The sequence below is a fragment of the Alosa sapidissima genome, chromosome 17 (assembly GCF_018492685.1).
Source record: "Alosa sapidissima isolate fAloSap1 chromosome 17, fAloSap1.pri, whole genome shotgun sequence".
Lineage (NCBI taxonomy): Eukaryota > Metazoa > Chordata > Actinopteri > Clupeiformes > Clupeidae > Alosa > Alosa sapidissima.
This window is the reverse complement of record NC_055973.1, coordinates 28678774-28693341: the sequence shown is the minus strand read 5'-3', so window position 1 is coordinate 28693341 and position 14568 is coordinate 28678774. Positions and strand designations below refer to the sequence as shown.

Here is a 14568-nt window from a genome sequence, read left to right as displayed (position 1 = left end):
CATTTCCTTTTTTTATACTGACGTCACCTGCTTCTGTTGTGGCTACATTCTGCCCCCTAGTGGAGAACATGTTTATGGTAGCTCCTTTCCATTTTATTGCTTTTTGTTAAAAAAAAAAAAAAAAAAAAAAAAAAAATTATGGCTCACCATGTTGTATAATTGGTTTTCAAACCATTTTGTGTGACCTGCTCCCCGCCCCCTAAGACCTGGACTGGGTCAGACCGAGATACAAGTTTTTCACTGAAACCTTTCCTGATGATAAAGTCTGGGCAGTCAAATCCCTTCATCTGAAGGTTCTGGTTCAGCATTCAGCAGAGCAGTGATCTTGAAATTATATTTCAGTGAAAATTGGCACAAAAATATGTTAAACCCTCACCATTGGAGAACAGCATTTTTTCAGAATGTTTCTACGGTGGTCATTGGTCGAGCATGTAAAGGCATTTTTTTAAACTCATACATTTTTGTCTCATTTGAGATTAAAACCATCTACTTCTTCAAGCCTATAAGTAATCGTTTACCTGTTTCTACATTCAAATAATGCTATTTTGCTTAATACATGACTGTAACTGACCTACAATGCGAAAAAAAAAAAAAAAACACTGAAAAGTATGAGAATGCCAATTACTGCCTGTTGCAGTGTACCCCTGAGTGGAGTTTGGCACTTGTGAAAATGTAAGTATAGTTTGTTTAAATTACAAAACAGAGATAAAAGACCGTGTTTGTACATAATATTTGTATGTGTATGGTTGTTTACATATGCACTCAAAAATAATGGGGAAATAAAACCATTTAAAGTGTTTAAGAATTTTGTGTTCCTCACTTTTTGTGATTTATCTTGGGGCCTGAGCTGATATCACTTCACTGAACAATGTTACTGAAAGACATCAAAGAAGTTGAATCTTCTGCATTTCTTCAGTTCATGCCAAAATAGTTGAGGTAATGTGTTCCAAGTTTGTATTATAAAGGAAACATTTTGAGAAAGCCTTTTGTATCTCGTATAGAAGCCTAGTAATGGCAGCTTAATGTTTTAAGCCATGTTTAACATGCAAATAGCTGCAATCGGAACACTTATTATAATGAACAAAACTCCAATGCTAACAAAGTACTAGATGTAGACACATATGACAGTTTATGGTGTGTAATTTGAATCAGATACAGAAAAGGGATCACCATAATTCTGAAATTGTTGCTGTTTATATTAGAGATTGTTTTGAAAACAAATTTATGAGAAAACTAATGTTAAATTCATGGGATCTTGCGAAATCCTTTATGTAAACCAAGCATAGAATTTTGTTCATATCAATAGCTATGGTTGTAATTTATTCATCCCAAATCAATATCATTAGATAGAATAACATGGAAAGGGGAAGAACAGTGCTATATAATACTATTAACTATTAGACTATTTTAAAAAGAAAACATCTATAAACATATCACTTCTTCTGTTCATGAATTTGTATATGGGATATTTGGTCCCCCTCCCAATGTTGACTCTATGGCTACTGCCTTGATGTAAGCTCAATAGGCCTATACATTTTTTTTGTTATGATTCATCCAAGAATCCAAGAATCTCCACTCATTTTCTCTTTTTTTACAGCCATATTTTGATTACATTTCTTGTACTGGGGTATCGACCATGCAAGGCACTTTCTGAGTGCATGACCAACATCCAGTCTTGCAGACCAGTGGAAGGATCTCCCTGGCCTTGCACTGGCCCATGTGTGTGTAGATAGATAGATAGATAGATAGATATACTTTATTGATCCCTAGGGGAAATTCAAGGTCACAGTAGCATACAGACAACACACACACACATTCAATAACAGCAGAAAAAGTCATTAAAAGTATATAATATAAAAAAACACAACTAAGCAATAAGGACTGTAGAAGATAAAGAATATACTAAATATACAAAATACAAATTATACTAAATAAAACTTAATCAAAATCAATTCTAAAAAACAGTATCCACATAGTGGGTGAATAATCAATCAGGTGCGCTTGCAATGACTGAAGCAGGGACTGAGCCTGTGGTTCTCAGTGCATAAGGTAAGGTAAGGTGCCCTGTGTGAATGAGTGTCATGGTGATGGTGCAAATGAGTAAGTCAAACAGTGCAACAGTGCAAGAATAAGTCTATATATCTATATATAAATAACTATATTAAGAAAGGTATGTGGCATGGAAGGAGGGGTTGTGCATATGTGCTAATACAGCACGCAAACAGTGAGGCAGAAGACAAATGTAAAGTGACTAGTGGACAGAGAGTTCAAGACATGGAGGTGGTGAAGAGGCAGACAGTGCGGACTATGCGGAGAAGTCTATTTCTCCTCTTCCCTTAAGTGATGCATTAAACAGTTCAATGGCTCTGGGGACAAATGACTTCCTCAGTCTGTCTGTTGTGCAAGGCAGTGAGCGAAGTCTCCAGCTGATCAGGCTCTTCTGATAAACAATAGTGCTGTGGAGTGGATGACACTCATTGTCCAAGATGTTGATCAGTTTGTTCAGGGTCCTTTTGTCAGATAGTGAAGTGATGCACTCCAGTTCAGCTCCCACTACAGAGCCAGCTTTCCTTACCAGCCTGTCAAGTCGCCCCGCATCCTTCTTCTTTGTGCTTCCTCCCCAACATACCACTGCATAGAAGAGGGCGCTGGCAACAACAGACTGGTAGAACATCCTGAGGAGCTTGCTGCACACATTGAAGGAGCGCAGCCTCCTCAGGAAGTACAGCCTGCTCTGCCCTTTCTTGTAGAGTGCATCAGTGTTGGCTGACCAGTCCAGTTTATTGTCCAGGTGGAGACCCAGGTACTTGTAGGTGCTTACCACCTCGACATTGACCCCATCAATGGAGACTGGTAGCAGAGTGGGCTTAGATTTGCGGAAATCCACCACCATCTCCTTGGTCTTTGAAGTGTTGAGTTGGAGATGATTGAGTTTGCACCATTGCACAAAGTCGTCAGAAAACTTCTGCATGTGCCATGACTCAGTGTTGTAGCGGAAGTCAGATGTGTACAAGGTGAACAGGACTGGAGAGAGCACAGTTCCCTGTGGCGCTCCGGTGCTGCTGATCAGTGTCAGAGAGACCAGGTTACCAGGTGAGCGTCCACACCCATCTGCAAGAGCTTGTCTCCCAGTCTGAGGGGAAATCAAAGAACATTGAGAAATCAAAGAACATGATTCTCACCGCACTTTTCCCCTTGTCCAGGTGAGAATGTGTCCTGTGTAGAAGATAAGTGATGGCATCGTCCACGCCCACTTTCTCCTGGTATGCAAACTGTAACGGGTCTAGTGCATGGTGTACCTGGGGTCTGAGCATACCTAAGACGAGTCGTTCCATTGTCTTCATCACATGTGATGTTAGAGCGACAGGTCTGTAGTCATTAAGCTCACTAGGATGTGGCTTTTTAGGGACAGGGGTGAGACATGATGTCTTCTACAGCGTTGGAACTTGTCCAAGGCGTAGACTCATATTAAAGATGTGCTTCAGTGGCTCCCCCAGCTCAGCAGCACAGGCCTTGAGTAGCCTTGGACACAGTCTGTCAGGCCCCGCTGTCTTACCCGTGTGCAGTTTCTTTAGTTGAGCTCTCACTTGAGTTGCTGTTACGATGGGGGGTGTAAGGGGAGGGGAGGGGTGCATCTGGGATCTGTGTGTCTGATGGCTGTTGACTGAGGTCGTTGTCGCCTCCTTGTTCGTGATCACCGTGTGGGGGAGGGGTGCAATATCCAGTGATGGTGGGGGTGAGTATTGCACTGGTATTGAGGGGGTGTGGGGGTGGGGGCTGGGGGATGACCACCTCCTTGAAGTCCCTGTCAAGGATGCCAGAGTTGAGGACGCCTCCACAGGAACAGGCAAGGAGGCGTCAGGCGGGGGCAGGGCGTGAGGTGATGGTGGCTTAGGTTGTTGGGCGTGAGGTTATGGTGGTTTAGGTCGTTGGGTGTCACCGGGATGCATAGCTGGAGAGACTGGGAGGCTGGAAGGTGGGGTTAGGGCAGGCACGCAAACAAGAACAGTGCCTGAGTCTGCAGGGGGTGGTGGACAGACCACTCCCATTGGAGATGGAGCAGGGCAGTCAAACCTGTTGTAGAAGTGGTTCAACTGGTTCGCCCTGTCCAGGTCCCCCTCCACAGAGCTGCTGCTCTTCAGGCCAGTTATAATTTTCATGCTGTTCCACGCCTCCTTCATGTTGTTTTCCTGCAACTTCTGTTCCACCTTCCTTCTGTAGTCCTCCTTAGCCTCCTTCAGCTTGACTTTGAGTTCCACTTGCACACGCCTCAGCTCTGCCATGTCCCCCTCTCTGTACGCCATCTTTTTCCTATTAAGAAGTCTTGACATTTCTGGTTATCAAAGGCTTGTTATTGGGAAAGCAGCGTACAGTTCTGGTGGGAACAGCAATGTCCATACAGAAATTCAGGTAGTCAGTTGTGCACTGTGTGACCTACTCTAAGTCCTCTCTATTCTGTAACACACTCCAGTCAGTGCACTCAAAGCAGTCTCTCAGAGCCTCATCCGCTTCAGGTGTCCACTTTCTGAAGGTGCGTGTGGCAGCTGGTAGCCTCTGTACTTTGGGCTTGTACATTGGCTGGAGATGGATGAGGTTGTGGTCTGACTTACCCAGTCAACAAACTGGTAGAAATTTGTGAGTGTGGAATCCAGTGTTATGTGATTGAAGTCGCCAATGATCACAAAAAAGGCATCCCTGTGTATGCGTGTTATATATGTATGTTTGTTGGTTTAAATGTATGTATAAAACTGACCAGGATGTCACCAGATTTTTCCCTGGACCACAATGGAATATCCAGTCAGAATAAAACAATAAACATAAATAAAATATATTAAAACTGGAGTATAACTCCTAGTTATATTTAGCAGATTTGTGGCACTCGATTCTTTATGCAGAACCAAATAACTTGTACATGTATTAGAATTACATTAAAGGTTGTTAGCGATTGCGCAGGAAGTTGCATTTGTTTATGTTTATATTTAAATTTATTAGCAGATGCTTTTTTTCCAAAACATACATTATATTTTAACCAATGACCACACAAAACACACCAGGGAGCTCAACTCTCCCTTCAGTATCACATACCAACTCCACACAGGGTTTCATTTTTGTTTGGGGTACAGGCTGTCTCCACTTTGCTTGTTGAGAGCGTTTTTTACAGTGTAATCAAGGAATGGGCAACTAGTAGATTGTGAGATTATTGCTGAATGTGACAAAAAAATGTTATGGGCTTGAAATCACGCACGATCGCTGACTGCACCTGAAATACTACATACAAGGAAGTAGAAACTATTTTCAGTCAAGGTAAGCTTATGACATTCTACATTATTCATGTTGCAAATTATTTGTGTGGTTTCCCAGGGGTTCAAAACAGAAACCAGTGGAAAAAGGAATTTAAGGAAAAGGAATTTAGCTCTGGGAACCAAACTTAAAAAATGACTACCTAAAAAGGCATTTTTAGTTAAGCTAAGATTTTGTAAGGTCCCGTGAATTAAAATTTCACATGACCGCTTTTTAATCAATCCATTAACTATGACCATTTCTGAATTCTGAGTGATTTGGCAAGGAAACAATCCCTATTTTGAGCATACACATAATTGAAAAAAAACAAAAATCAAAACATAGGCAGTCCTATTTAGTTCTGTTACAGATTGAGTGGCCCAATGTCTCAAATGGTTTCTTTTATACGCTGTATGTGTACCAAATTTCCTGTTTTTATCACAAAGTGCAGTTTGGTGACTATACCAAGTTTAAAAAAAATAAATATATCTGTAAATTCCAAATGTTTTTACCATTACCACAATTAGCCATATCATAATATTGTATGACCCCGCCGCCCCAAATGTTTTTAATGAAAATGTAGAAACGCTGGGAGTTATTTATAATTTGATCGGGATTATTTCACTTCCCTATACCAGAGCCCTATACCACTTTTAAAAAGCTTGATACAAATTCTGCATAATTTGAAGGGTCCTTCATCCAGTTATTGCACAAATCATAAACAATAAACCACAATTCTCATAATTGTATTTATTTTTGGTCTTTCTTGAAAATACAAAACAAAACAACAAAAACATTACAAAACATTCTTTAACTGAGGTGACATAGGCAACCTATACGGATAAGTAAAAAGACAATGAAAATCAGTCAGTTATGGTGCAACCTTGAGGTAAAAAAGCAATGTAACATTTGGGCCCTTTCCACTCAACAACTCCAATCTGAGATATCTGTCTTTCAGTAGTGTCAAGATATCGACCAAATAAAATTGAGATAAAATAAATTTTGACTTGGAAAAAAGTTTCAGCTTCGCAATAATTGCTTGGGACGTGACAACAAAAACCAAAGCAAAGGTACAGGGAGTAAGGCATAAATCACACACACACACGCACACACACACCCAACCAACCACACAACTCCACAAGGCCTATTCCACTGTTTTGTTTGTTTTTTGACACACAACAAAAATAACTCACACAGGCAAACTGGCACTGAGACATGCGCACATACAAACATATATTTTGTTCCAAATACTCTGAGGGTAAAAAATAAAACATAAAGGTATGGTGACTTGGAATGAGAGTGTTTGCGTTTTATCGAAAGCAGAGGCACAAGCTCAAAAGGCCTTACCATCTACCCTTGAGATAGGCAGAGAAAGCCACATGAAGGCAACGCTACCCAAAGAAATTAAACCATGCTAGCAACATTTGTGCCCCCCTAAAAGAAAAAAAAAGAAAAACATAGCCACTTACCCACAGCCCTCTCCCAAAACGTAAAGACTTGAACGATACTTCACTGCATTTTGCATGGTATATTTCTCCAGACGCTACGTATGTGTGATACAAAGTTATTTTTCTCCCTATTGACAATTTTTTTTTTCTTACTTAACTGTACTTTGGATTTTTGTTTCAACAATGTTGCATCTGTCATGGCAGGTAGATTGAGCTAGCATTATTATTATTACTATTATTATTATTATTATTATTATTAATATTAATTTTCAATATATACATGCATTCAACTGGATATGGATTCCAAATAAAAACAATTTTCAAACTCCCTTTGCACCACTTCGAGGTGTTTAGAAATATAAAAAAATTGCAAGACAAGTCCACAAAACACAAGTTTCCATGGAGACCTAGTCATCTGACGTAAGATATGCAGTGGGCAGGGAGAGAGCAATGCTTGGAGATGTAGTGTTGAAGGGGAAGACTCCATCCCTTTCCTTATGGTCTTTTTGAATACTTTTTTTTTTAAGTTTCTGCTGATCGTCGGATTAAGATTCACATTTTATATTCGAGTAAAAACAACTGGTCAAATAACACTGTGCAGTGTCAGCACCTATTGTCAAATACTGGACTTTTTGAATGCATATCTACCATCTTCTGACCTAAGGGGAAAAAAAGAGAAAATATGATTAGCAAACTAAAACTTCTTAACTTTTATAGAGTTCAAACTTCCATTATAATTTTACAAATCTGGCACTATTATGCTTAAAACAGGCCAAGCTAAATGGCTACACTTGCTTCCAAGATTCACATAATGACATACAATTATAATCATCTAGTGTAAACAGTAATAGCCAAGTTCATAGGCATACTTGCCACCAGTCATCATCAGCACAGTCACTCATTATAGTGAGCTGACTTTGTTTCCATGCCAGTGAGAACCACTCACTGCTTACCATCTTAGCTTTACCCACAGCCCAAAGTCTGGGCACAAGTACTTGAGACTGGTCCATATTGTCATATGTAAGCCATTTCTAGACATCTCTGAAAAATCCTCTATAAGCTTGGCATAAAGAAGAAGCATAAAGCAAATAGAAGAGGACCAGCACTGCTTACCGTGCCATATGCTCACCACTGTGGGGGCACGTAGCTGTAGGTGGGTGTGCCAGGGGGTCGGTATGTGGGCACCGTGACTGGGTGAGGGGGCACTGGAGAGGGGGAGTGGGTCGTTAACAAGGTCCCTGAGGAGAGGATGGAAGTAACTTTTAAGATAATTAACGTGTTGGGCTCATCAAAATGGCAGGCTCTTTAGGTGAAGAGTAATGTTAGATTCCAAGAGTGTAAACATTCTCAGTCAGACTACATTTGGGCTGTCTCCGCCAATGAGTGCAGTTGGTGACTGCATTCACACTGCTGTCTCAAAATTTTGAGTTTTACAAAAATATACACAAGACTGCTTTTTTGTCAATACAACACACACAAAAATTCCTTCAGTGATTCCATGCAGGTACATTACTATTCTTAATGGCCTACTTTTGTAGTGTTTTTTTGTTCAGAATACTATTAGATAGATAGATAGATAGATAGATAGATAGATAGATACTTTATTGATCCCCAAGGGGAAATTCAGGGGGTCTCAGTAGCATACAGACATCACACACAACATGCACTTACACATGCATAGAGACAGTAGGAGATGAGAAAAACTAACAAAACTAAATATACTATATAAATTAAATGTAAAAAATCCAGTGTGCTTGAGGGTGATCAAGCATGAGACGCTTGTAGTGACAGGGCCTGTAGTTCTGTGTGCATGAACAGAAAGACTGTATGCTGCCATATAAACCGTATGTGTTGGTGTAATATTACAGAGTTGTAACTATGATATCGCCCATTTTTCAATTGAAACACATACGTAAATTATCAGATGCTACAAAGTGTATAGACTACAAGTGATAAACATGTATAGGTGTTGAACTCACCAGCTGACATAGCCATAGTGGTCCCTGCTACCATTCCCATGGCAACACCATTATGGCGGGGAGGAGCGATGGGTGGGGCATACATGGTAGCTGGCATCCCATTGGGCTGCACCACTGTAGTGTGATGAATGACATGGGGTGGGGCAGCGTACAGGGGTTGTGTGTAGTAAGTGCCTTGCTGCTGTAATAGAGAAATGAAGAGAGAGAAAGAGAGAGAGCAATACAGAGAACAGAGATTCCATTACTGTAGGCTCGGCCACTGCTAGAGCTAAGCCCTGGCAATGTCAAGGTTGCGGGTTTGGAGTCCTGAGGAGAATGCATGCTGGGCAAATGTAAAAGTGCATTCCATTAGAGCAACCGACACATCTGGCTGATTACGGAACCCTAGCAACACGCATGTTAAACCTGCTGGCAGCTCTGATGGACTATGGCCGTAACACAAACAAAACTCGCCACAGGACTGACAGAGGAATAAGATGGTGTTTGCTTTTACGATGACAGGCGGCGATGGTTTAAATGCTGAGCATTGCAGTGACTGAATCCCTAGCAGAGACGTGTAATTGGAAAATATCCAGCTGTGAAAATGATGAGAATTATCAGTACGACTGGAGCTTGAAGACGGAAGAGCAGTGGAGCATGCAGTGCTAGCCCAAGACACGCGAGTCAACCGCCGTGCCAGCTTTGCTCTCACTTCAAATAGGAAGATATCTAATTCAGTCAGAGCCCTGAGGAGCGTCTTCTCTCAACACCCAAAAAAGAAAAGAAAAAATGAAGAAAAAAATGTGACGGGCTTATCAATTGACAACAGCTTAACCCTTAAAGGTGGAGGTTTTTGAACGTTCTAAGTTCCGCAACAATTGAAGGTTCTAAAACTCTATGTTGAATTCAATGAACCCAGATATTCTTTAGAACGTTCATTTCTCAACATTCTCCTTTAAGGCTTAATCCTCATCTTTTTGTAATACCTTTCCATTTACAACCCTGGCTGCCACTTGTAACATGACTGCTTAAAACCACATTGATCTCAGTAAAAAAAGTTTTTGCCTGAAATTGCACTGTGCCTATTTACAAGGGCATTGTTCCCACCTCTTTTGGGGTCAACCATCAAATGCTGGACCTCTATAGAAAGCTGAGAACCTGTAGTTTTCGTAGGAAACAGTCAAAATAACTGTGTGATGTACTGACAAAGAGTTACAGAGGCTAGAATATAGTTGTTTCTTTCTGCCGGATTACAAGCATCTCTGAACTGACCACATTTCAGCCCTCTAGGTCACTTGATATCCCTTAGAAGCACAACTGAGCCCTAGCACCAGGTCTTGTGAAGCTGTGTGCAAAGGTAGATCAATATAGAATGAAAATATAGCTTTAGACTATTGTTTGCCAAGGTATGCCCATGCGTTTTGTAAAATGCCTATGGATACTCCCCATAGGACATTTTGTTATCCAAAATGCATACTGACAATCAAATGCTTACTGCACATGAACCCCTTTGTGTAGAAGCATAATCCTGGTCTCAAATGAAAGGTAACACTTTGAGGTTTCTTGTGGACTATTTAGATTGTATGTCAGGTGTTCTGATATAGACTGACTACACAAAATATGGAATAATTACAAAAAAGTCTCTATTTTTGCATTTACTTTGTTGGTTCAATGAGTGTGTATAAGATAGACTATACATCTGTACAACTAATAATAATATTATACAACATGAAGATTCAATTTCTATGGATTCTTGTGAATATTTCAGTACCCAATATGTTGCATCTACTTATTGTGCTGCAGCTACACTGCAGCCAGAAGTCAGGGTAGCACCAAAAGCGGAGGAGTGGGAGGGGGGCATTTTGGATCAAATTTAATTGAGACATAATAAAATGAATCTGAGAATGTAAAGCACTATACAGATTGTACATGAAATTGTAATTTTTGGATTCCCAAGAGTCAAAGCTTTGAAATGGTGTATAACATTACTATGCTACATAGCAATATGGTGCATACAATTGATTTAGAATGTTGGGGGGAGGTGGGTAACCGTCCCACCGGCAGGACACTGAAGTTAGATTGAGATAAAGCATCTTGCCACAAAGATTGAACCTAATACATTCATTAATTTTACATCCAGATCATATGCCTTCATGTTTATTGTGAATGTTTATGAATAGTAGCCTGGAAAAATCCAAACTCATTCACAAAGTGAATAGTCTAGTGACTCTCGATTGGGAAACGTTTGCAGCACTTGCATCACAACGGGCAAACTGACAAAACTGCATCAACAGTCAGGAAACAATGTATGTGGGTCTACCTTTGCTGTAAATACATTTCTGCATTTTTCCAACTGCATTTTTAGACGTTTGCAGGTGTTGCTGCTTCTGTTTATCACAATAAGGTTTGGTTTCATCTTCCCCTCTCGTCACTGATTGGCCTGACATTTTTCTTGTCTGAGGGAAATGGTTATGAACTATGGTGTTTCAGACTAGATCTCCCTGAAAGAAGATCTAGGTGGATGGGGTCAGGATATGAATAGTGCAGGATATATGTATATAAAAAAGATTGTGTGTGTGTGTGGGGGGGGGGGGTGACCAAACACTATTAGCATCTGAACAGGAAAAAAACTTTAGCAGAAATGTCAAAGCACATCCTGCTCTCCCACTGATGACACATATTCTGCTGGCCTTAACAATGGTACATGATTAAGACATTCACAAAGAAAAAGAAGGAAAAAAAAAACAAAAAAAAAGGAATGTGGGTGACGTCCATCAACCCTACTGTGTGTGAAACATATGGGCTGACCCTTACCTGTGCATAGGGGTTCTGTTGTGGGTAGGTGCTCCTCACTGGGTACACGGCTGCAGGGTAAGGGTTGGGTGACGAAGAGTAAGGCGGGACAGCACCAGTGGTGGGAGAACAGGACATCTTGAAAGGTGTCCCTGGAGCATAACCTTCAAGACCAAGAACAAAAACTAAGCACAATAATGGACCGCACGTTATAAGAGGAAGGAGAACATGTGTTATTAGGCATGTGGTTTGGGTCGGCATGCACATGCTTAAGATCATGGACATTTCCTTGGGTATCTTATTTGCACAGTTCTCTCTTGCTATTGTGCACAGAAACGCATAGCGGAATGGTCCAATACTTGTGGCAGCAAATTAAAAAGCAGCCAATAGACACTTTTCAATCTCATGAACAAACATGTAAAGGCATTTCTGGTGGCACAGAAAACAACATTGAGTTAATAGTAACTTGGAGACAAACAAAAAACAAAAAAAAATTAAAAAAAAGAAGTTTTAAAGTTGACATTGTGTAGAACATCATCCTTATAATTTCAAAGTATCTGCATTAGTTTTGAATGGTTCAACCAGAATCCCTCCAGGAACAGATTGAAAGGGTTTATAGAAGACAGCTGCAAGCTCATTTTGACTTACTCATCCTAAAATCTTGAGCATGCCTCTAAATACTCTAGCACTTTCTCGCCCTTCATTCTGCAGTTCTGCAACATCCAGAGTGATGAAACTCTGGTGCAAGGGCAACTGAGCCAGAAGGCACGTCCTCATCTACAACTCTCTCATGCAGTACCTATGCAGGGATGGATTACTGCACGGGCCTACCGGGCCCAGGCCCAGGGGCCCAAGGGGTCAGGGGGTCCTGAAGCCCAAGCCTTTGCATGGAATCATTGCCTCAATATCAACAAATCAGGATGTAGGCTATGAATCTGATTGAATTTCGTATTGGTCATCCCCAAAATGCACCAGAATACAGGAAATCACATCAAACAAATTAAAAAATTTCTGGGGGACGACCCACGACCCCCCCCCCCCCCCATATACGACAATTAGTGGGGGGCCCTTAATACATCTGGGCCCAGGGGCCCGAAAGTTCATAATCCGCCCATGTACCTATGGCCTTTTGGGCTAAGTCTATTACCTGTCGGGAAGGCGGGATTTGCTCCAGGGTACATATTGGGAGAAAAGGGTGGAGCAGCAGCATAACCCACGGGAAAGCTTGCTGTAGAGAGACAAAGATTAAGATCAAAGCTAGATCTGACAATAGCAATATAGACATACCTTCAAGGTCAAAGACATACAAATGCACTAGCACTTCAGGGCAACCTCAAATGGTTGTAGAATACAGGATCAAAACAACAAAAACGTTAGAATTCCGTTCTTACCTGGGTATCCCATTCCTTTTGCGTTAGCATATGGGACCCCTGTTGGTGCAGGGCTGTAGACTGGATTCATGGTTCAATCCTTGGAGAGAAAGTGAAACAGAAAGTGAGAGAAAATACCATAGTAACTTACTATTTTCTGCATTACACACAGGCCAAATTGGGGTATTTAAAATACGTGACGACCTCACCATTGTTTTGCCAGTTTTAACATGAGCCAAAAAATATCCCTGCTATGTGACCTTAGCAAATCCCAATGTTTGAACGACTGATAATCGATTTATTGGTGTGTCGCCTACCGTCGGAAACGTAAACAAACAGATCAAAAAGCAGTTGGTAGCACGTTCAGTATTGGACAATCCTCTGGACAAACAATGAAAGGACTGCACATCCGAAACGTATATAAAGCTAGCAAATGAGCATATTTTGTTCGTTATAAAAAAAAAGTTAACGTTAGCTAGTAAACACGTAACGTTACTGGCGCCATTTTAAAAGGTTAATTGAGCAGTGTTCAGTTTAAGAGTGACCAGCAGAAGAACAAGGTGACGAGGTCAAGCGGAAAAAAACATCGCTGTATTTTATCATTGCAGCACTAGAGTCGACCAGAAATACATGACGATACCATGCGTGGAGTCGAAGGAAGCATGGCTTTCAATTAACTAGCTGAATTGCTAACGTTGCTCGCTCGTCTAACGTTAGTCAGTGTACACTGACGCTATACTACGTGCGTAATGATTTGCTTAACGTATCGCACACCGTCACTAAAAGTAAGATAACTGATTCAACATCAGAGGTAATAAAACAAGGTGTTCTGGCGTCCATGAATAGCAACGAAGATCCATCGCCTGACATAGGCCGCGCAAAGACGTTGCATTGCAATGCAGAGCTGCTTCAGCATCTCGCCGACCCCGGTTATCTCATTCACCCTTCATCCATCTCGATATCATAGATCTTGGCAACAGGTAAAGGCTAAGTAAGCTGTGTTATAAATATGATCATATTGAATGTGTTACTTACGGCCGTAAAAGTGTTATTAATGACAGCGACTATGTCCTGAAATACAACTGTCCGATATCAATTTGATGTTTTCGTTCCACTGCCTTTCTCTGTCCTCCTCTTTGGGAATGCTGCGCAACAAGCCTCTAGCAACGGGCGTCACTTCCGAGTACGTTCATTGAGGCTCCACCGCGATTACACCCATATCACATGATGTGGGCACGAAAAGGTAATTTCGGTGCATTTCGCTTTACACTCTCAATGTTTGCTTTGACCATTTTTTTTCCAGTTATGCTACGATTAGACATCATTATCCGACCTTTCACACCAATTCATCTATCCCAGTATTAAATGGAACATTGTCATTCTGACCATGGAATCTCCTTTTCTAATACATTTTTCTTCAAATTAACGCAAATTATATTTAATGCATGTTGACAGTGCTGGGGGGACGGCTTCATTTAGTTGGGCAATGCGTACAAGGCAAGAACCCTTCTCTGGTACAAGGGTTGTCCTTCTTAAGGCCCTTGCAGATGTATAAAAGTTTGGAAAGTCATAGGAAATAACCACTAGTGAAATAGCTTTTTTTTTAAATCACAATACGTTTAAAAACATTTAAAACCGTTTTAGATGACACTGTCACATGATAAACATGATAAGGTTCTCTGGCTCTTTATTTCCGTATATACACTCCCAGGACCTGTC

The 14568-nt window shown here is 40.9% G+C and overlaps 1 protein-coding gene across 2 annotated transcripts; it reads right to left on the bottom strand.

Annotated features, from left to right (window-relative positions):
- Nucleotides 1-6015: 6015 nt before the first annotated feature.
- On the bottom strand, nucleotides 6016-14035 carry fam168b (family with sequence similarity 168 member B). Of its 2 annotated transcripts, none has more exons than XM_042067881.1 (7): nucleotides 13885-14035; nucleotides 12871-12949; nucleotides 12627-12707; nucleotides 11501-11643; nucleotides 8708-8888; nucleotides 7842-7966; nucleotides 6016-7387 (listed from the first exon to the last, which is right to left on the bottom strand). In XM_042067881.1, the coding sequence occupies exons 2-6, from the start codon at nucleotides 12938-12940 to the stop codon at nucleotides 7854-7856; spliced, it is 588 nt and encodes a 195-aa protein (XP_041923815.1). In that variant the 5' UTR covers nucleotides 12941-12949; nucleotides 13885-14035; the 3' UTR covers nucleotides 6016-7387; nucleotides 7842-7853. The 2 variants fall into 2 exon arrangements, with proteins under 2 accessions (XP_041923815.1, XP_041923816.1); XM_042067882.1 differs by having other exon boundaries at nucleotides 7842-7933.
- Between the last annotated feature and the right edge of the window lie 533 nt (nucleotides 14036-14568).